Below are 23,858 nucleotides of genomic sequence, written 5' to 3'. Positions count from 1 at the left end.
TCCATATTGCAAACAGCTGAAGATCGAAGCGCATATCGCATCTGCTGTGCTTACTCTTACTTAGACTCTTCATAAAAAGTCTGCGCTGACTTGACATATTAAGACTTTGTGCTGTAGTTCGAGGATCAGTTAACGGCTAACAAAGCAAAACAGTATAACAATAAATGTCATGAATATGAATTATCACTCATATGATTGTTTTCTTTGTCATCTCTTTCCTCTTAAATAATGAAATGAAAATTATCTTCTATCGATAATTCAAAGCAATATATCAAAATTTTGTTGTTGATTTCTTTATTCAAAGCCATCTATAAATCGTGTTTAATACTGCGATCCATTGCCTTTATCTAAAGATTGTTGCATTTAATTCCCTTTACTGGTCTTATGTTTTTTCACATTTTCTGAGCATTTTTCCTTTTCTATGGCATCTAATATTGCGTTTAAATCTTTGTCGGCAATTTGAGCACTGCGCATGTCTTCTTTCGAAAAGTCATGCAGCCCATGTAGCAACTGTAGCAAACCTAAGGACAAATCTGCGGTAATATGTACAAAGTCCTAGGAAACTGCAAACTTCACGCAAATTACTTGGTCGTGGCCATTCTCTTACTGTTCTGATTTTATATTCATCCAGTCGTGGAGACTTTGTGCCGAAGATATGTCACTTCCTTCCCAAAGAACGTACATTTTTCGATACTCAATTTTAACCGTGCTGCCTGTCATCGGTGAAAAGCATCTGCCAGATTTTTTAAGTGTTCCTTGAAATCTTTACCAATGACAATGATGTCATCCCAATCAAAGCACGCATGACTTCCAGTGCAGTCTTCGTTTTAGCACGCATCCATTAGGCGCTCAAATGTGACAGGCGCATTGCATAATCCAAACTGCATAAAATGATATAAGCCGTCGCCAGCGGAAAAGGCGGTCTTTTCTTTGTCATGCTCGGCGACCTCCACCTGCCAGTACCCACACTTTACATCTAAGGCTGAGAACCATTGCGACCTGACAATGTGTCTAAGGTGTCATCGATCCTAGGCAAAGGGTAGCTATTCTTCGTGGTCATCTCGTTCAATTTCCTATAATCCACATAACATCTGCTAGACACGACTTTTTTTTTAACAAGAACTACTGGCGAACACCAAGGCCTATTCGATGGTTCAATCACTTTCCGCTCTTGCATATCTTTGATCAAGTCCGCCACTTCCGAGAGCAGGGCCCTTATAAAGGAACCGATTTCCCCTCCTTGGAATTGGTTTAGCAATTTCAATTTCAAGAGAGTGATTCGTAGCCACAATCTTTCAAAATTGAGGTAACGACACAAATTGAATTTAAAATAACTAAAACCATTAAAGCGGTCCACCGTCAAATGCTACATACTTACATAACAACTTCTCAAACTAAGATGTTGTAAGGGACGTGGACGTGGAAAGGATCCGAACAGAACCGTTTTCAATAGTGCTCGCCCATGGACCAAAACCGCATTTCGTCAAAATATCCCAAAAATTCCCGCCTGCAGATTGCGCACAAGAAAACAAGATGGATGGACAGATGGACAGACAGGAAAGATTGCAGAAAATGCTTCTGAATCGATTGGTAAAATAAAACGCGGGTCTATTTCAAATCTTCTATAGGCATTGCATACATTCGCAAACAGTTAATATAACCATATTCGACAAGATATGGGGCATAAAACATGTGCAATTCATCTTAAACGATGTGATGTTTTATTTTGGTAACTCACCGCTTTCTTACAGCTTTCTTACCTAATGAGTGTGACCGTCAAACTTCAATTAATGGCTGCAAGCTATTGCGAAAAAAAATTAACAAAATTCTGTCAGATTTTTCCATTATTTCGTTATTAATTCTCAACGATTATTACTCCTTTCACTCCTGATAGTTGCGAGAGCATACAAGTCACAATTTAGAATATACTTTTAATTTTCGGTAAGAATAAGAAATGCAACTAAACAAAACTCTTAAATACATTTGGGATTTATTTCTCCGATTCCGGCAGTCGATATCGGAATTGAATTAATGGCGAAACAATAAAAATTGATATAATAACGAAAAATTTAAAAATTAAAACAAAAATGTAAAAAGAGATTATCTTTTGGATTTTTCCATATAAATTCCATTCATATTAACTAATAATAAATAAAAATTCTTTACCTAAATGCATTTGTACGATATATATATATATATTCACTATAGCTTCTAAAGACAGCTTTAGAAAAATTGTATGCGGTGTGTTACTATGTGTGACTGTGCGACTGAGACATATGTTTTTTTTAATACATCTGACATTTATTATGTCTGTATTTGAAAACGACAAAAACGACAACAAGAACAACAACAAAAATATCAGCAGCACCAGCAGCAGCAGCAGCAACAACAACAATAGCAAACAAAATCAATTTCACATTGACTTCATGGTGGCTAAACTACTAAAGACCAAACAAAATTATACACAAAATGTCAATTCAGTTTACGGCTGGAATGCAAAAGAGCTGCTCGAAAACGAATCAACTCGAACAGGGGAGAGAATGACAAATGTCTTTTTGCTGGAACATACTTGAAGGAATTCTTTTAAAGAAATAAATTTAAAAAAAAAAAAAAAAAAATGGAAAAATGTTCTCTTTCAATGAGATTTTTTCTTCTTTTAAATTTTTATCTTTTTTTTATATTTTTGGTACGTTTGAGATAAAGCCTAAGTGCATATAGATATAGCCATGTGTATGTGTGTTCATATATTTTTTATATACGAAAAAGAACTTAAAAGAATCCCAAGCACTTTAAAAGCTTAGACGATAACTTAAACATTTTATATTAATCCGTAAGAAGATATATTAAGAGAAAGGGGTAGGGCCGTCTATAGCGCGCGCATAGACGAAATACGTAAACATTTCGATTACTTTACATTAATGTCAACACGATGTTTTTGATATTAAAGCCTTTTGTTTTTGATTTTCCCTACGCTTAGAATATAATCGATTTAAAGAAAGTTTACGCAGATGTATATGTGCGGAAAACAGAAGGTCTTTCAACAAGAAATCTCATTCAAGATTTCGCGCCACTTTTGACTGCTGTCAGTCGACAGTAATCGTTATAATGATACCTGGCAAGCGAGAGCAAAGAAAATACGATACGATTGCTTCTCTGATGCTCTGATCATCTTAGCGAAGTAGTGGAAGAATCTCTCCAAGTGCCACGAATGACGACTTTTCAGGTGACGATGTAATTGGTCCGATCCGCTGTTGCAGCGTTGACTAACTTTTTTTTTTTTGATGCCATGAATGCAGACCACTTTACCGCTGAACCGATAGCTTCATGATTGATTTGATTGAATGACCTTGGACACATTAATGTAAATACCTAGCATCTAGTGGGCCGCTATTTCTTTGTAGAGCGCACCTGCAACTCTTCGCGGAATAAATTCGTACTATAGTGCGTAGTGTTTTTATTATTTTGTCCATCCCTTGTATATCAGTTGTAATATGATGGGTAGGGCAAGGTCCCTAGTGAAAAAAACTCTGAATTGAGCAATGATTTTCTCGCAAAGGGAGAGAAAGAAACAGAGAGAGAGAGAGAGAGAGAGAGAGAGAGAGAGAGAGGGAGAGAGAGTCTATGCGTATCTCAGTTGAAAGTTGCTGATGCCATTTAATAAACAAAGAAAGAAAAAGACTGATCGTACTTGGGCGACTTTAAGTAAGGTGATGATTCAATCTAGCAATTTCCTTTGCCTAATTCGTGAGTATTCGTAATGATTACTGCTCGCTTGTATTCTACAATAAAAATGCGGTCTCGTACATGTTGAAATATTGCTGACATACTTCGTCTAAGTAATTTTACACAAGGGAAGCTATAATCTATGCGCACGCACTTGCCATTCAACTTGTTTTACAAATATTTTCTCGAGTTTTCTTGACTTTGCTGTGCGAAATATAATTTAGGCACAAATCTCAAAAACGAAGTTCAGTTCTGGCAGGCTACTTCTTCTTACTACGATTTTAAAAGAACATATAATCTCCTGAACTGCAAGATATTGATGACTGATAAGTTATTCAAGCATATTTTAAGCTTAATTGGTTGTACTACGCGTTGTTTCTGAAGTGAACTTTAAGTGTAATGAGTCCGTTTAATAAATATCTTTGTCATCGTGTTCAAATTTGATGAGAATACAGTTAGCTACACCTGCTTTAACATCGACTGACTGGGCTTGTTATTGCGCTGTAATATCCAGCAGTCAGGTAAAAGTATTAAATAATGTGTGTCCCTGGATAGATTAGCGGGTATACTTATATTTAAGATCAAATTTATACACCTGTAATATCATAAATATTTCACCGATACTTGTTTTAGTTTTAAAACTTAAGCCATCATTTGCTAAAAATGCTTTCCTTTCTCTCTTTACTGTTGATTATTATTTTTAAGTAGCATAGCACTCTTTTATAAGGTTCGGATGTTTCCCTTGTTTTTTTTTTTTTTTTTTTTTTTTTTTGTTTTTAATTGTTGTTCTTAGTATTTTTTTTTTTTTTTTTTTTTGGATCTTCAAAAATGTAATTTTCGTTTCATCTTTGCGTAATTAGTCGTAATTTAAAAATAGCGTTCATTGAGTTTAAACCACATATTCGACATGTGCTTACAAACTTTGTCAGATTTCACAAGTTTAATTGATTTGCTGCAAGTTTAAATGAATTGTTGCATTCGTTTTCAGCGCAATTAAAGCAATTAATGGCATTGATATCAATTTTAAAATTAGTAAAACAAAAACAACAAATTTAATGAATTCTCTGTATTACTCTTTATCCCGTGATGATCATTTCTTCGCACACAAACGCACAACACAATGGACATCTTGGACTTGTACGCATATATCATCCATATCCTCTTTACGTCGTTTTCGATTTCAAAAGCGAGGCCGGAAAGCTGGATTCGCTTCAAACGATTCTTGTCGCCCTCGAGCACCTTTTATTTACCCACTAACTATGACTAACTGATGTCTCTTAAGTCGACACAAGTGAAGCGCACGGTTTTCTTTCTTCAACTGTGGCCCTTTCAGTTCAATATTATTTTTGCCTTATGTGATTCTGAGAAATAATTGAGCCCCAAAGCGAGCACGATTCTATTTTCGCTTTAGCGTGAAGTTTTTTTTGAATGATCCCGTCTTTACAATGCATTCTTTCAGCTTTTTTCTTTTCTCCTTTTATTAAAATCGCATCTGCGGATGAATCATTTTCAAAATTGATTCATGGCTTTAAGTATCCCATATAGCACGTTACGAAATCTCTGACACATTTGTATGCAAAAAATTATTGAACATTTATCCCTCGCATATCATTAACGACAATCATCCATCGGTGTGGCAATCAGGGACAAAGCAATGACAGTGCAATTGAATGTTCGAAACAAAACTACAGCGCACAGCTGTACTTAATGTAACTACGAAAGTATTTTACAGTGAAATGTTTTTTTCCTCCACTTTTTTATGGAAATAATGATAAAATACATATCGCTCCGCATTAGGTCGTTTAAAGAAGGAATTTCTTAGTGTAATACGGAACATGGGAATTAATTCAATTTTAGCTTTAGTTAATTTTGAACGATATAAGATGCAGATAACAAAGTAAGTTAGTCATAACACAAGTTTGTTAAAGATATTTGTAGGTAATCGTAACGCATGCTACTTTCTCAGTCGTTCTCCTTCCAATCTTATAAGCAATGCTTAATGTTAATAAAGTGTTAAGCGGAGAGTTAATTTTATGCTTTAACTTTAGCTACATCATCAGTGGTACAAGAGTATGTTATGTTTGTGCGGGTATATGCGACATCAAGAAGGGCTTGAGATAAAGGCATCTTTTCTGTATACCGATCGATCTAAACCATGTCTGTCCCTGTGTCCGTCTTTCATTGTCGCGTTCAATCTGCAGCTCGCAATTGTCGGGATATTTTGTCGAAATTTAGTACGCAGACATCTTTTGCCTCAAGGTCGAAACTTCGTAAAAATGGTTCAGATCGGCTAACTTCTGTTGACCACGTCTCATATAACGCAATATATTAAAAAGTCGTTATGTGTGTAACTGTATTAAACGAAGTGGTATAGGGCATGTATGGCAGGACTGTGACCCATTGTATAGTTTTTGATTATTTTATTTTAATTTACAGAAAACAAAAACCAATAAATTGCATGGAATGCGATATAATTACAACAATAATAATCTGTCGGCTACTAAGAAATTTAAGCAAACAAGTTGAAGCAAACGTTGAACATTGGTTCAATATCTGATATCGCGCGAAAAACTAACAGTGAAGTAATAAAATGGACAGAACTTAATAAAAGGAAAAGTACGTTAAACAGTAACATAAACGATTCTTTGCGTTGTTCTTTATATGACACAATCTCTCTCTCTCTCTCTCGCTCCCAAAATATGCGAAACTACCCTTAAACAAATAAATTTATGGTTATGACGTCTAAACTCGCCCTTTCATACCCGCCTAACGTGATGATCAGGATGTCGATGATGAGAAGAATATAAACGACACCGATAAACTGATCGAAAACGTAATTTAATTACATACATTACTGTTTGTAGCCGCCGTTCAACAATTGTTGGTAACTGTGTAAGTGCGTTCCCCATGTTCATCAAGCTTAAGAAATAATATTTAATATCGGGCGAAAGGCGGCAAAAAAGTATTCAAAAAGTGGATACAACCGATTTTTTCGGTTTTCAAAATAAAAGTATTTATCATATAGGGCATGTGGGGGTTGTAGGCGTGCCCTTTGAAAGGTTTCGGTCAATTCCACAGTCTTTTGCAAACTTGTTGGCGATATCTTCATATTTGCTGATGGGAGAATGTTTACCAGAAATGCTGCAAAGTTGCGCAAACAAACAGATGGACGGTGGAATAGGTGGACATGTTTAGGCGCATTGCAAATTTGAAACTGGCCAAGAATTTATATACTTTATGGAATTGTTGAAGCTTGTTTTTGCGCTTTATATTGGAAAAAAATTGAAAGTGTGGTCATTTTCTTCCATTTTTGCACAGGTACTACAGCGTCGTCCACAGAATACGCGTTCAAACTTTTGTACATTTATGGGCCTTGGTTTACAAGAAAGAAAAAAAACCTATATTTATTCTTTTTGAAAAGCGGAGATGTTCTCAGTTGGCATTATACTGTGGGCGTGTCCTCTTACCGATTTGACTCATTCTCAACAACAACTTGCACGCACGAACTTCCAATGTTTCTGCCAAATTTAAAGTCGATAGCTCCATTTTTGCGGCCAGGAGAAAGTTTACAAAAGTCGGACAGACGGACATTGTTAAATCGATTTTGGAATTTGATGCTGACCAAAAATATATATACTTTGTTAGGTCTCAGATGCTTCTGACGCTGCAAGGGTTTAGTAAAGCTCTTGAATAAGCTCCTCATCCTTCGGTGATGGCTATAAAAACGACTAGTTTATCCATTAACATGTATTTTGCCCCTTCAAAGTAATCCATCTTGGATATAATATACTTGAATCAGAGTTTTCTCCAAATCCTCGGAGCACTTATGATATATGCTTTTTTCTTGTATGGCCAGGAGTTCTCTGAGTTCTCCTTAATCGTGACAAAATTCCGTTCTTTCATGGGTCTTTTCAACTTCGGGGACAGGAGAAAAGGCCAAGTCTGGCGGCTGCGCCATGATTACGGTTTTGTTTTTGGCTAATACTGCGACAGTTCTTTTGCTGAAAATTGTGCAATTTTGGAAAAAACTTCGCTATCACTCATCTTTCATCAATTGCTCCCGTGTTGCGAGGACAGGCATCGTATCTTTAAATGTATTCTCGGGCGGCTTATAAAAAATTGTTTTTTACTCAAAGTCAGGGTGTTAAGCGAGTTGAAGCATTTCATGTTTTTTTCAATCAAAATTTAATAAATATTCTATGATTCACCTTTTTCAATAGCGACATATTGGCAAGCACAACCACACTCACCTAAGTTTTACATTTGTCGAAAACAAACTGCAAATGTAAAACGGCCGATAATGTCAATATAGGTTGAAGTATATGTATCAACATAAAAAACCAAACTCGGAAATCGCATACAAGCAGATAACGAAATTTACCGAAATGTCACCTTTTTTTTGAACAGACCTCGTACGATTGTATGGCAGAATTCATAATTAATATCAATAACTTTGTTGTAAAGTTTTAATCTGTTGGTAGAAAACAAATCAGACCGTTTGAAAACGGTTGCGGTCATCATGATAAAGCTAAACTAACGTGTTTTCGATTTTTTGCACACCTTTTTAAGTGAACTTACACATTTTCTAAAAACATCTGTTCGTACACTAGAGGCGTTACAACAGTAGAATGGTAAGACCGAGGTAAGACCGAGGTCTGAAACCTTCCAGAATGGGTTCACTTATCACACAGAGACAGCCATTTTTAAGGCTTTATGGAAAAACTTTCTTTCAGACTAAGGCACTTTTTTTTTTCAAGTATTCTAGAGAGATCGCAGCAGGAGGGTCTAAGCCTATAAGACGTTCGCCAATGTAAACTTCCCTAAATGATCCTTTGCATATTCAATCGTTTTCAAAAACATCATATTTGAATTGAAAAAGGAAGAGAATAAAACTTTCAATTTAAAATCTACGAAATTATTATTCCACTCGCCCCCGTTCGCGAGAGGACCTTCCATCATTCCGTAGCTTCTGAATTTTTTGTTTTACCTCTTCTTTTATTGCACATACTTCTCTTTATCGACTAAATAATGGTACACAAAGCAAGTTTACATAAACCATCACTACACCGGGAACGAAAATATAATCAATATTTACTACTGGATTCGCGGATTTTTGATGACCAAAAGCAACTATCATCAACTATCTCGCTTGCTGTGCACTCTTTAGGAGTTTTGCTGATTTGCTTAAAGATATTAACGAGTGGGTTTTAGTGAGCGGCGTCGCCGCACATTGTTCTTTTTATTAGCATTTATTTTTTGCTCAACGTAAGCTTGTTCCTGCGGATAATCCCTATTGGGTGATATTGCTTTATTCCTTTTATTCGTGCTCTCTAAGAAAGCGCATCGATCATCTCTAGCAGTTAAATATTCGAGCAATTCACGACTTGTAACTTTAATTAGCCGGCGACATTGTCTTTCATTTTCCCGTTTTCTTTCCCTGGAATTGCCAAAGTCTCCAGTGCCTCTTGAAAAGTTTTTGTATTTATTCTGTTCAATGGGACCAATAGATTGCTTTAATTTCGTTGCTTCAATTTCCGAAAGTAATGATTTTTCTATTGCGAAGTAAGACTTCTTTGGGGCATCGTCTTGGAAAGAGCAAGGCGCAGATTTTGATTTAAAAGGGGAAATAATCGGTACTAATCTGGAAGCATCCTCGTTTTGCCTACACCAGCTTTCATAAGTTTTGTAGCTATCTCTAGCTGATTCGGACTGAAATATTCCAGAAAACATACCAAATAACGCTTCACCATACGACGTATCATGATGGTGATCATTAGCTTGACGTACGTTTTTCGGAGGGACCCTTAAACCATTGATATAAGGACATTGATGGGGATCGCAGTTTATTTTCGGAGTCAGTCCAGTCCAGTCTTCTTTTACAAGTGCCCTCTTTTCAGGACCTAATAAACTCTTTTGCGATGAAAACAAATTAGTTACAGGCATCGGGGGAATGGTCGATAGATCAGTTTTTAATGACAAATTTCCGAGCGGAGTATCTCTTGAAGAAGAATCTCTTCTATTAAATGTGGCAGACTTATGTCTTGTAATGGAATTCTGTGATATTGATTTTGATCTTCTACTTCGCCTTATTTCTGATCCCTGAGCACGCATCTCACACGTATCATCGACCGTTTCGACTTCGGGAATCGTCTGCAAATTGGGCACCAACACCAAATTTCTTTGCGAAGATTTTTTCGAAGAGTATTTACTTGCAATCGTTGACCGCGAACTTGTTTCGTTTTGATTTCGTTTTAATTTCTTTATTTTTTTCGTTTTCACTTTCCTTTTCGTTTGCTCACTATCGTCTACAGTATCTATTGGCGGCGAAGTCCTGAAGGAATTTTTACTTTCAGAGGATTTCGAATTTTTATGTTTCGATGTTTTCGACATGCCTCTGGTTAATTTTGTTTCATCAATCGTGCCCGTTTGAATCTTCAAACAATTTTTACTTTCGGAAAATTTGGATTTTTTGTGTTTTGAAACTTTCGCCTTACGCGCCGTTGAGCTAACGTCGCCCACTACCTCTGTAGGTGGGCCGGTCTTCAAAGAATTTTTACTTTCAAATGCTTTCGACTTTTTGCGTTTTTGAATTTTCGCTTTTCCGGCCGTTAGCCTTGTGTCGCCCGTTATTTGTTGATATTTACTTTCGGAAATGAGTGATTTCTTTGATTTCTTATCGCTGACCACGGTATCACCAACCGGTTCCACTTCTGAAGTTACCTTTAAATTTTTCTTCGATAATTTCTGTGAAAAATTTCGTTTTTTACTGAAAGCGCGCTTCTTTGTTCCCATTTCTTTCAAGAACGATCTACTTTTGGAAGATCTTGGAGAAAGAGGACCAGATCGGTCAGACAATTTCGATTGACTGCGACGCTTATGCACGTAAATAGTCTGAAACGGTTTAAACGTACCGTCATCCGTACTACTCGCAGTGGTTGAGTCTGTCTCGTTATCGTGTGGAGACCTTTTCATCTGCATCTGTGTCGGTACATCACTAGTTTTTTCGACCAATGTTTTCGATGAGTTTTTTTTCTTAAACCGTGGTGATCGGCAGCATTGTTGAGACGCAATTTTCGTTTGATTTTGTTTCAGATATGGCTTAAACGACTTCAAATCTTCAGGTACCTGTAGCTCTTGGTCTTTTTCTAATTCCCTCAATTGACGAATTTTTGCGAGCATTGTTGTGACATCAATTGACTTAAACTTAATTTGCAAATCATCAATTTTATTGCCTAACATCGCTACCTCTTCTTCCATAGCTTCATGCTTCTCCCGACTCGTATACAGTTTTTTGTTTATGTTTTGAATTTGCGGATGAGTACGACGCGGCATATTTTTTAACATTTTCCTTCTCTTCGATAGAGCTCTCTCCTCTCTTTCATATATTATACGATCGCTCTCACGTAACTGGGCCATAGCTTTTAAACGTTCCATACGTTTTTTTCTAACTAAATAACGGATATAATTACGTTTTTTCAATACTTTCTTCAAAACACATCTTAATTTCAATAATTTTTCAATTTTCTGCTTTGATTTTTCCAAACTTTTGATTTTGTTCTGGCAAATTTGTTTTGTTACTTTAATTTTAAGTTTGAGCTGCTGCCTCCGCTTACGGCTTAATTTCAATTGACTTCTTAACTGCTTCAATTCGATTGAAATTCGCTCCAGCGGTATTTCATTCACCGAAAATTCTAAATTGTTTTCATCATATCCACTGTTTGATTTGTACGGCTGTAACGTTTCCATTACGCAAAATTTTGAAATTTGTTTGTTATTTTTTTTTTAATAATTTTTAAAATTTTTTTCTTTTAACATAAAACAATAATTTTTATAATTTTTTTAAGTGATTCAGAAAATTATAATCCCAAAGAGTTGACATACACAGAGAAAAACCAAAAAAATAAAAAATAAAAACATAGAGTTGCATTTTGTTAAACGTTAACCGAAATCTTGCTCAAGTAAAAGGAGACGAATTGCATTATGATTCACAATTCGCAATTGCTCGCTGCCTAACTGATGATGACGATGGCAGGGATATCACTAGTGCTTTTTTTTTTTTTTTTTTTTCAACCTATTAGAGCAGTAATAGGTGCTACTCATTATGCATTACCGAATTAAAGGAGAAGCAGCTCGAAGACAAGGACTATTTTTGTAATATGTAAAAAAGTCACAAAAGCAAAAAGATGCTGAAGATGATGATATAATGACGATGATAATCATGATGATGATGATGATGATGATGATGATGATGACGATAGTGATGATGCCATTGATAGAGGCAACATACTTTTTCATGTCAAATTTATATCGATGATTATATTTCTGAGAATGTGGTAATCTCTTTAGATTATATGTATATACGGAAGAGAGAAGACTAAAGCACGCGCACATACGTACACAAACACACGCACGCCACTAGCTGAAGAAACTTCCCTTTTTAAAGATCATGACATAAATATTGTATCATACAAGATGTTTGAGATGAGATTTCAAAGTAAAATGCTGTTAAAAAAAAAAAAAATAAGAAATAAAAATAAAAATCAAAAAATTGTTATCTTAATAACTGCAAAGCCACCGTCTCAGAGGAAGCGTTTAACCAGTTAACTGAAGGAAGCGATATTACCACTACTCTGCTAATGACATAAGTAACTCCCTCCCTTTCGCTCTCTCTCTTTCTCTCTCTTTTTCTCACTCTCTCCCTTTCTCTCTCTCTCGCTCTCTCTCTTTTGGCCGCTGACAATGGTACAGGTACGTTGTTGGTAATGTTATGAAAAGAGGGATAAAACATATTGTATAAACGAGCATGTGTTTGCAACTGCACACCTATGATACGAATACAGATAATGACCACCATCGTGTTCGTGTGCATCAGTGTTTTATATAAAAGCCATAAACTAATAATAACAATATCAACAAACACATCAGGAATAACAACAGCAATAGTAGGGAGCTCACAAGAATTTCTATAGCTTTAGGGAAATTGTTTTTTTTGACATAAAACTTGAAGTATCTTAACATCTTCTCCGATCTTTTATAATACAAAATGCAACACAAAATTAATATCTTATAAGCGAGATATACTTAAAATTGTTAAAACTTTTTGCATTTAAAAAGTAATTTTCGAAAAATTGTACAAATTTTCTTCGTACGAGTTATAAAAATCTTTTTAAGAAATGTAGTTTTATTCATTTATCGTTTTCATTTTTTTGGACGGCAAGAAAACTTCGTTATTATTACGAAATCTCGTCCACATCCCCGTTAGGCCCTTACATGAAAATTTTAAAAGACTCTAATGAATATTTCTAGAAAATTATAAGGAAACATCTTGCTTGCAATGAAAAATTTTTAGAGTAATCAGTTTGTTTCCAACTTTAGGTCACTGCCAAAGTTTCTTACAATAGTAAGATCTTAGAAAAAGTTTAAAGACATTTTGATAATCATGCACTGCACAAGCTGTATATTAAATTTGCGCGGATGTATGCAACACGCCGAAAAACTTGAGATAGACCCATCTTTCATTGTACCGATTTAAGCTTGTCCGTCCGTTAGTCTGCCCGTCTTGTTTTCTTTTATTCAGCCAATAGGTTGCAATGTTTGAGATATTTTGAGGAAATTTATGGAAACAAAAATGTAGATCACAAAAAATAAGTAGATCAGTATTTTTAAGCCTCTCCCATGCAGCCTTTTCTACGACAAATAAAGCTTTATCTAGCAAATCGTATTAAATCACATTTTATGATCAAATATATTATTATTATTATTATTTTAATTTTAGACTAATGAATTGAATTCTTAGACTAAAAAAAAGACATTGAGCACTAGCAACACAGGCTATCGGCTCATGATCAAATATAATATGATAAAGTTAACTGTAACCGCACGACAAGGGCCCTATAAGGATTCCCATAAAAGGCTATATATGCCAAAAGTCTACAAGTCTATAAAATCTAATTTTTAGTATTTTATGACGACAATAGGTGAAGAAGAAAAACATTTTCTTAACATGGACAATGTCTGCTGACATTCCGGGACTGCCGCTTAATGCAAATTATTCCTTTATATGGAGACTGGCTAAAGCTTTTGAAAGTTTTGTGCTTCTCCTCGGTCGACTATAATGTTTCTACTTGTCATTCTTCCACTTTTAATTTTTAATATTTTTTCACCTTAAAGTTAGTTTAATAACTTTTATCGTAAGATTTGTAAACTATCACTATTATTGTGCGGGCCATCGTTACTGCGATCTAAGAGAACTATTTTACTCGTCCATATCCCTAGCCATCTAATTTTTGGGATTCTTATGAATCCCGGCAGCCTTCTTTGGTTCGAAACGTCATACTGTGTCTGGCGTCTGGCGACGAATCATAGATTATCCTCATTTTAGTTCCAATTTATAAATTAGGTCTTGGATCAGTTTGAATCCAGTTGATAGTGCAGTTCTAATTGTGCAGAATGATTAAACGAAAATAAAACTCACAAATGTTCCTCGCGTATTGAAAATATATATATTCTCGCGCTTCGCAGAAACGTCTTCAGTTTCAATAATTTTCCAAACTTGATTTAATAATTAAAAGAATCAAGTTAATCTTTTGAAAATTATATTGAAAGCACATGCAGCGGTTGGTTTGAACAAAAAAACAATAATGAATGTTAAGAATAGAAAATTTCGATGCGTTACAGAAATCTCGCTAAGCTGCTATAAAGCATGTCAAGGAAGAACATGCCTGTAGGCATATTCACGTATGTAAAAGTTTTTAGCGCATAAATATAATTTTTATTCAAGGCTTTTCCATGTTTGTTTCACTTTTAATATTTTTTTGTGTGCGCTTTCTACAGTGCGTTCAAAACAATTACAACTTGAAATTATTTGCGTTACTTGTTTCAAGTGCGTGGCAACGCTCTCTCTCTCTTTTAATAACTAACCATTGTATGCGAACGACATCACCTCATCGTTATCGCCTATGTACAGCCACTATCACGAATAAGGCGACAACGAAGACGATAAAAGCAACAGCTGCGGGTAAAAGGACATTAAATACGACATTATAATAATTTTAACCACCGATAGCAACGCAAAACAATTTTGCATTTTCTAGATCAGCAAAATTGTTTAACGGATCCATCTTCCGGAATATAGTTTTAAGCATAAAATGAAAAGGATATTAATCCAAAATAAATTTTTATGGATATCCGTCTTTAAATTAAATATCATATCATAATCAACGATAAACGATCAAATTGTAATTTGTTGAGAGATAAAATCCTAATTCGTTACAAAAGACAAAAAAAAATAAAAAAATAAATTAATAAATAAATAAAAAGTTTAGAGCGATGGGTATAAAAAAGTTCGGTTCAAACTGAATACAACTTTTTTTCTGTTCGTTTTTACTGTTATTGGTGTCGTTGTTGTTTTGTTTGTACGCTGTTGCATATATATAAAACTCATTTGCGTATCACTCATTCAATGCATTTACATACTGGTTTTGTAACGCACGAGGAGATGAAAAAGATTTTTCCCTAGTGCAACGCTGCTGACTAACTGCCGCTGCCGTGTGCTTCGCCTATTGACATTATTATTACTGTTTACGTTGTTATAGTTGTTTTTGTCATTATACTTGTTGCTCATCATAATCGCAGTCATAAAACATATCGTTGTTGAACTAACCACATACCGCAAAGATACATAGATATGCAAGGCTTATCAGTATCAATACACTTTTGTAATTTACATGTTACATTCTGTACATATGTACGTGCATAGATGCATAGTCACAATTCACTGGAATAGGTGTACGCCTATCTATAGCAGCAATATATTCAGAGATCTAAAAGATAGAGAGAGAGCGAGAGCGAGAGCGAGAGAGGGAGAGAGAATGAGAGAAAGAAATCCCTTTAAGTGATCAATAAACTAAAGAAAAGTTATGCACCCCTATTAAAACTGTATGTAGTTGTGCTTACGTATGCGTTTACGTTCGCAAGCATGATTGCTCTTAGATATAGATATATAAGCATTTTAAGCGTATAATACTATCAGCCTCCAAAACAATTGCACCTTTTCGCAAAAAGTAACAGAAAATAAATGTATTTTGTATTCGTCTGCAGCTTAGCTGCTGTACTCGTATATTGAAAATATTGCTTATGTCGTCTAAACCAGTTTTTCCTTTTTTTTTTTATTTTTCATACCCACCGCAGGGAGTGTATTAGAATTGTCAAATGATTGTAACGCATGGCAATATTCATTGGAGATCATATATAGTCTTATAAACATAAGGTGACCACAGCTTATTGGCAAAAAAGGCTAACACATAGGAAGTGAAACCGTTTCACCCAAAACATATATTTAGTTTTTTCATTAGAGCCAGATTTGCCGGTCAAGAGAAACGCTAAGAGACATATTTTTTTTTTCACGTTCGATAGGTCGCAAGAAAATTTTTAAGTCCTTTTCTTTATACAAAGACTCTGACAGGATCAGCTGCCTGCAAGAATATTTCGGAGTATATTTTTGCCCAACGAGTAAAGGTCAGAGTGAGTTTGTTGCTCTTTTACAAAAGAAGACGATGAGCTATTCGCAAGATGATTTTTAAGTAACCACCCCTAACAGATTGGCGGTATATTCAATTGGTAGACACGTTTACAAAGCCCAGAAAGTAACTTCACAGCTCCTACGCATACCTGCCTCTGCATATTTTCTTAAAGAGTTTTAATTCCTACATTGACGTAGATTTACGAATCCGTCTGTCCTTCGACATGAGCGTGTGCAATAAATCCTCACCAGGTCGCAAAAATTTTAATTGCTACAATCATTTGTAGGCAGATTGGTATTAAAAGGCGATCGAAAGAGAAGTTTTAAAGCAACAGCACTGTTCCCAAAAGAAAAAAAATTAAAAAGTGTTTTTTTCCTCGCTATTCACAAACTGGACCAACAAATACAACGATTTTGCAATATTTGTACGAAAAAAATATCGGCCAAAATAATAGTGATGGGTATAACGGAATCGGATTTCTTTAGCGTCGGGTCGTTCGGTCCATTGGTGCCTTTCGTTCTAACTGCTCCATTAGTTCCGTTAGTTTTATTGATTCATGTATAATTAGCAAAAAAAAAAAAAAAAAACTAATATTTTCTTGTCTTTGATAGGTGATAGCTTTCCAAGTACGAATACTAATATATATATATTTTTTTGTTTTTTTTTTTTTCATTTAATAAAATGTTGTCTCTCTTCCAAAATGATGGTAGAAAAATTTATTGTAGATTAAATAAAAATAACCTCTTTCTTTTTCTTTCTCCATATTGGGCTATAGGGAATACGTTTAGTCGTTTGTATCTCATTATGATTTCATAGCCTCCATCCAGCTGGCCATCAAGGAAGAGCGTGACTTAGAGATACCAAAATAGTTGCTATTGACGCCTTCGATTCCGTTTTTGAACATAACGAGGCCAATAAACGACATAAGTTTGGTTTTATTTTTTTTTTTTTATCAAAAATCATTTAATAATAAAACTGACAAAGCGTCGATGCGAAGTGAGTCGACTTAAGCTAAATATAATTTTTTTCCACGGTGGGTTCTCTATGCTCTATTACTGTAAAGAGTAGAGCAGACCCTGCTTGTTTAAGAATTTGATATGTGCACTTATATGCATACATATGTGTGCGCGCATTTGCAAGACTGACCATAAATTTTAAACCTATACTCGTGACTTAAGTAGAATTTTTAATGTCTACCTTGGTGCACCAATGCACACGTTAATCTCACAATCTTAAGTCATTTGTTGTACTCATGTGGATGACAACGACTGCAATAACAGCAATAACAACTCGCACAACGTGTAAAACCATCTACGCCTACGCACGTTCACATTCCATAAAATTCTCGACACCATTTAAAAATTTAACACTCGAAATCTAAAAGAAAAACAAAATAAATAAATAAATAAATAATAAAGCAACGAAATAAAAGCTAATGGCACATAAATGCTTGTTTAAAGTAAAACAATCGAATCTACGATTGTCAACACCATACCGAATGACTAAGCTTACCCGACTGATTGTTTAAGTCAATTAAGGAAACGGAAGTGCGTTCATTTCTCAATATTTTAGCAGAGGTTTCGATGACTTTTACATTATGAATATTAATAAAGTAATGCCTGTACGTTAATGCCAACAGATGACGTTGGCTATTGTTTACGCCGTACTATACCGGGCTCAGGGCGTATCTTAGTTCTTTCACTATGCTTTACTATTATTCTTATTACTAGAATTAAGCGGACAAAACCTAATGACAGGAAAATGTAATGAATGGGCACCATTTAGAAACGACCTCTGTTGAAAAATGATCTATCTGAACAATGACTGTTTAAATGACAGTCCGGACAGAAAGCCTATGCGAACTTTTGAAGCGACTAATATACACTGCCTGGGGCGGGAACTATCGAGGCTTGTTTGGCGGCTTTCGACCATTGCCTGTCATGAGCGATAAAGGTAGGTGTGAAACCCTCGATTTAGTTCATCATCAGCTATGTTGCTATGTTTACGAATAGGAAATGTTCTATCCATCTATTAAGCACTTCTAATAAATAAACTCACCTTTTTCAGTAAAGAAATTCATTTATCCTCAAATTGCGTACTTTACCCTCATAGTTCGTACTTTAAGCACGTTGAACGACCTACCTGTAGAAGTCTTGCCCATCGTTTTTGAAGTTCTTACGCTTAAGTTGGACACAAAAACCCTCTTTCTTCCCTTTCTCTCACCTGTAATTTTTCTTTGACCATTACCCTGTTTGCAGGTAAAAATAGCATTCCTCCCGCAGCAAATTATTTAAAAAAACAAGCTGACTCTCTTCACGAACATCAGGACATTTCTATAATGCGGTAAACTTCTCACATCTGTTCTTGAACAAACACTAGAACACGAACGACTAAACGGGCAGTATTTATGCTGATAGAAAAATATACATATTTTTCGTGGAAGAAAAGATGGAAACAGAACGGGAGGGATGCATAAAATTATAAAATCTATTATTAATAGCAAGGGAACACGCTCAGAAGTTCGTGGTGTTATTGCTCCTAATCGACCTATGATGCAGTTACAATTGGTCTGAATTAACTATAAGCTTGTCACACTTGTTTTATGTCTAAAAATTGAAAGAGCCTTTCCAATATGAAGCAAGGGAATAGGACACCAACAAGACCAAGTCATTGTAAAACCTTAACGTTTTTTAATTTAATAGCTTACTTGGTGGTCGCTTTTAAATGTTGCAAACGGGATGGCCAAGTCACTATGCCTGCATCTCCTATTTCTGGGTAACATATATAAATGGGCCAGTTTTTTCTTACGGACTTATTTTTATACATACTATATGCACTCTTATGTACGTAGTCGTATTCTCATAAATCTATAAGCAACTCACACGGTTCTTTTAGATATAAATACATGGTAACTGCAACTGCAACTAAACCTAAGCCGGCTTGCTAGCAGAGTCTCTAAGTCTAAGTCAAAGTTTTGTTTGTGACTAAAACGCAGCACGCGTTTTAGAACATGTTTTTAGTAAGCTGTCGTTGCAAAGTGTCAAAAGTGATATCGATACAATATATTGTTTCCTTATTGCCTGATGCATTACTAGGAAGTGGTTTGGACATATGCACACATACACAAATACATATATGCATGCGAACATACACACATACATACATAAACAAGCGATTTCAATGTATGACTTTCGCGAAGTAAAAGTTCAACGAAATTTCAAAGTCTACATAAATATACTCATACATTAAACTCTTATGCTCTTATATTTAAATAATTATCATAATTGGAGAACTTCATAAGTTAACTCAAATTACTAAGTGACACAAGTAGCATAAAGATGAAAAGTAAGAAATAAAAACGTAAATATATTAAGCTTTTATCATATTTAGTTCCACATTTTATTGTTAGTAAATTCTTTATACCCGCTATTTTTATATCAACAAACAAACAAAAATACAATAAAATTGCAATAACACTTCAATGTTGCATAACATTTTTATACATGTACTGAGGATTGTTATTGTTGTTTCAGTTGCAGCTCGTGAGTAATGGGGAAGACACCACGTTTTCTTTTTTGCCCTTAAAAACAAAGATGCTCTCAATTTGTTTCGCATTGTAAGCGTGTCAAGTTCAAAGCCGGCATATAGCGACTAAAAAGTAAGCAAAGATAATAAGAGGACACGCCTAAACCAATTCGACATTTGATACTCATCAGGAATTTATATATATACATATTAAATTCTGTCTTGTCAAGTCTTTCTGTAATCTCCGATATTAGTAACAAACGATTTTGCTCTAACATAATCTTGATAATATCGTTGTCCATCAAGATCGCCGCCCAGATCAGGGCTTATGAAGAAAGCTCGAAATCACCTATTTGAGATAATTCAAACCATCTTCTGCTTGTCCTCTCAGAAACTGTGTCGTCGCCAAACACTTTCAATAGGTTTTTACACGTTTTTGTAATATTTCTTCCTTATGGGAATTCGTACAAAATACAGTGTGGTAGATGTAACGAGATGATCGTAGCTCACTTAATATCATCTGCGTTTTAATTCATTTGCTGGGGCAGTATATATACACTAAGTGAGAAAAAGAGAGAGAGAGATCATAGCGTCTCTCGGGCTTCCTTCTGGATGTTGCAAACGTTTTGAAAAAGTGAATATATCACCAATTTTTCGGTGGTGGGTAAAAAATGATACTCAAAACGTTTCTTATGGTCAAGACTTTGTCTTTAAAAAAGTAAAAAAAAACTCGCGTGGCAACATTCTCCCAAAAAAAAGAAAAAATCCACAAACTTACTTGCGGGCAGCAGATCAGGGGAATATCATACACATACAAACCCAAACGAACATAGAGTTAAACATCGGTCAACAATATATGTATATGTATATATATGCTTCATAGGGTCTCTTAAGCTTCCTTCAGAGTTTCGAGAAAATTCAGATAACTCTTGCCCTCGATCACCAAATGAGTTTTTTTTTCTTTTATTCCATTATACCCAAAGCAATTCTGGCAACTGTCTGATTAGAAGTTTAAAAAACAGTTTTGAACTTCATTTTTTATGCATTTCCCTACTCCAACCCTTTCGGTTGCAGTCAATATCCATCTTTCATTTTTTCTTTTCCTTAAGTTGATAGATTGAGCCTCTTAAGACCTTGCAATTAATACATTCTTAATTCTTATTTGTGTTGCAGTTTTCCCTAAACTTAGCTTAATGTAAATCTCGTCACTATGTCTCATCAAACTGCTCGACGTTCGGAATGCCCCTTGGCGTCGTTGGGTCGTACCGGTACTGCAGTTATTGACTCACTTAATGGCTTACATCAGTCTACTTACCATCATCCTTTAAGTTCAAGTCCCTTAGATCCTCAAGTATATCAAATGTCGCGGAAATCCCCTGATTTAAGCATTGATACTGACGACATCATCTATAGCACAAATTCGTCTGTATTACAACACAGCACGGAGACAACGACGGGTGGAATAAAAGAAAAAGCCAATATGACAGTAAAAACCATTCAAAGTGGATCCGCCCAATTGTACAATCTCTCGAGAAGCTCGTCACAGAGTTCGCTAGATCAACCTGGATTAATAAAATGCAAAGCAGCAAATTTTGAACTAAGAAATGGAAATTATAGTCTTAATGGGCAGTCATCTTCGTCTTCAGTTGATCGCACAACACAACAGCAACAACAAAATAGATCAGAAATTAATTCTAATCAGCAGAGGAATTTTTTGGCTTTAGGACATCTCATCAAATATGGATGCCATGAAAGAAGATCCAATAATAGCGGTGATACCGAAGACTCCAGTGATGCCAATATCGGTGGCAATGGTACAAATCAATGTTTACAACGTCAACAAGGCGTGTGTTGCAGTATAACTTCAGGACCATCCAACGGCGCACCGGCACTCAATTCATCTCACTATTACTTAGAGAAGAAAATGGACTCGTTATATTTAGGAAGAGCGTTACCTTTAGGCTCCGAAGCAAGTAATTATCAAAGTGAACGATATTACTTGGAGGATGAACTTAGGACTATGGATAACTTTAATGAAAGTAATGAACGGGTAAAGGGTATGTTCTCGACTTGAAATCAAAAATTAAAACTTGTTATTATTATAATCGCTTATTTCACTAGGCGGATGTCTTATGCATCACCATGGGAACTCTAGCCCTAGCGAGACAAGTGGTTCGGATCGTTATTTGTTAAATCGAACTAACTCCCCTGCGAACGCTTTCAGCACCTCTAACGGTTTAGAAAACTATTCTTGCTCCAATAACAACAATTCTTCGTCATCGAATTTAGTTCTGGATCAGCGTTATCATCACACGAAAGTGCAGAGACTAACGGATAACCTATGTAGTTTGGGTAGATTTTCTCCTAGCCTTGATCAAGGCTATGCCACTTTGGTTTCACCCTCGCCCACTGGTCATCATCCACATACTATTACCACGCATAGTATAGTACATCATCCTCCTCCAACGACAGTAGCTGCTGCAGCGGCTGTTGCTCGTCGTCACATTGAGACTGGGCCGCCGCCCTGGAATAAGAAAGGTCCTTATAGAGCAGGTCCCTATTTTGATCGATTACCCGATGACACTATTATGAAATTATTCAGTTGGTTTGAAAGCTGCGAACTATGTAATGTGGCCCGGGTATGTCGACGTTTTGAGCAGTTAGCTTGGCGGCCACTCCTTTGGAAGGTAATCTCTCTTAAAGGTGAACATCTGAACGGTGACAAAGCACTGAAAATGATATTTCGTCAGTTGTGTGGTCAAACTCGGAATGGATCTTGCCCCGAAGTAGAAAGAGTTATGCTTGCTGATGGTTGTAAAATCTCAGATAAAGGTTTGCAGCTCTTAACAAGGCGATGTCCCGAATTGTCACATTTACAACTGCAGGGATGTATAAACGTCTCAAATCAAGCTCTCGTGGATGTATTAACTAAGTGCACAAATATTCAGCATCTCGATGTAACAGGTACTAACCCATTAAGGGTCTAGCAACTAATTTCTTGATTCGTTGAAATACTAAAAAAATATTTTAGGATGCGCGCAACTAAATGCAATCACTCCTAATCCGAGCCTAGATCCTCAACGTCGGTTACTGTTGCAATACTTAGATTTAACCGATTGCACATCTATTAACGATGCAGGTTTAAAAATAATTGTTAAAAATTGCCCTCAACTCATTTACCTTTATCTGAGACGCTGTGTACGTATTTCAGGTAAGAGATGATCCGTATTTGTACAATTGCTTTAATTAACTAATTTTGATCATTTCTTCAATTTTAGATGCGGGCCTCAAGTATGTGCCCAGCTTTTGTATTGCTCTGAGAGAGCTTAGCGTTTCAGATTGCACCGATGTTACGGATTTCGGTCTCTATGAATTGGCGAAATTGGGTGCTGCTTTACGTTATCTTTCCGTAGCTAAATGTGATGGTGTATCGGATGCTGGCCTTAAGGTTTTAGCAAGACGTTGCTATAAATTGCGTTATTTAAATACGAGGGGCTGTGAAGCAGTTAGCGACGATTCAATTACAATTTTAGCACGATCTTGTCCTCGCTTACGAGCCCTAGATATCGGTAAATGTGATGTGAGTGATGCTGGTCTACGCGCTTTGGCGGAAAGTTGCCCAAATTTGAAAAAGCTGAGTTTGAGAAATTGTGATATGATCACCGATCGCGGTGTCCAGTGCATAGCCTACTATTGCCGAGGTCTCCAACAGCTTAATATACAAGATTGTCAAATTTCAATAGAGGGCTATCGAGCCGTCAAAAAGTATTGCAAACGTTGCATCATTGAGCATACAAACCCGGGGTTCTGTTGACCCCGGTCCTCTTTGTGGTGCTGTAAGAAATTTTCTATATTTGATGATTTGTTTTGTAGAAAATTTTGTATTGGTTTTTGTTGAAGGACCCAGAAAGTATTTAGGCCTCTTTCTAAATTGTGCATTATTAGTTGAACACTATAAGTCAGATTTTTTTTAATTAGATTACCATAAATATGATTATACTATAAATTAAATTAATTTTGTAAGCAGTTATCTTTACGGAGATTTTAGTTGTATGTATACACGTATATATATATATATATATATATATA

At 35.7% G+C, this 23,858-nt stretch overlaps 1 protein-coding gene across 8 annotated transcripts in view; it reads left to right on the top strand.

Moving 5' to 3' along the window:
- LOC119639411 (F-box/LRR-repeat protein 7) overlaps nucleotides 1-23,849 on the top strand; it is a 32,990-nt gene extending 9,141 nt beyond the window's left edge. For 4 of the 8 annotated variants that reach the window (XM_038036762.1, XM_038036765.1, XM_038036767.1 and 1 more), the window contains 4 exons: nucleotides 20,943-21,826; nucleotides 21,891-22,733; nucleotides 22,801-22,980; nucleotides 23,048-23,849. In XM_038036762.1, the coding sequence (XP_037892690.1) occupies nucleotides 20,980-21,826; nucleotides 21,891-22,733; nucleotides 22,801-22,980; nucleotides 23,048-23,583 (2,406 nt within the window). In that variant the 5' untranslated portion in view covers nucleotides 20,943-20,979 and the 3' untranslated portion in view covers nucleotides 23,584-23,849. Of the gene's footprint in view, nucleotides 1-18,181; nucleotides 18,198-18,996; nucleotides 19,590-19,777; nucleotides 19,903-20,942; nucleotides 21,827-21,890; nucleotides 22,734-22,800; nucleotides 22,981-23,047 lie in introns of those variants that run through there. The other 4 variants (XM_038036760.1, XM_038036759.1, XM_038036761.1 and 1 more) reach the window with 3 other exon arrangements.
- Nucleotides 23,850-23,858: the final 9 nt, after the last annotated feature.

This window comes from Glossina fuscipes, unplaced genomic scaffold (assembly GCF_014805625.2).
Source record: "Glossina fuscipes isolate IAEA_lab_2018 unplaced genomic scaffold, Yale_Gfus_2 112, whole genome shotgun sequence".
Classification (NCBI taxonomy): Eukaryota; Metazoa; Arthropoda; class Insecta; order Diptera; family Glossinidae; genus Glossina; species Glossina fuscipes.
Note: the sequence above shows the minus strand (reverse complement) of the source record. Positions and strands in the feature narration are given on the sequence as shown.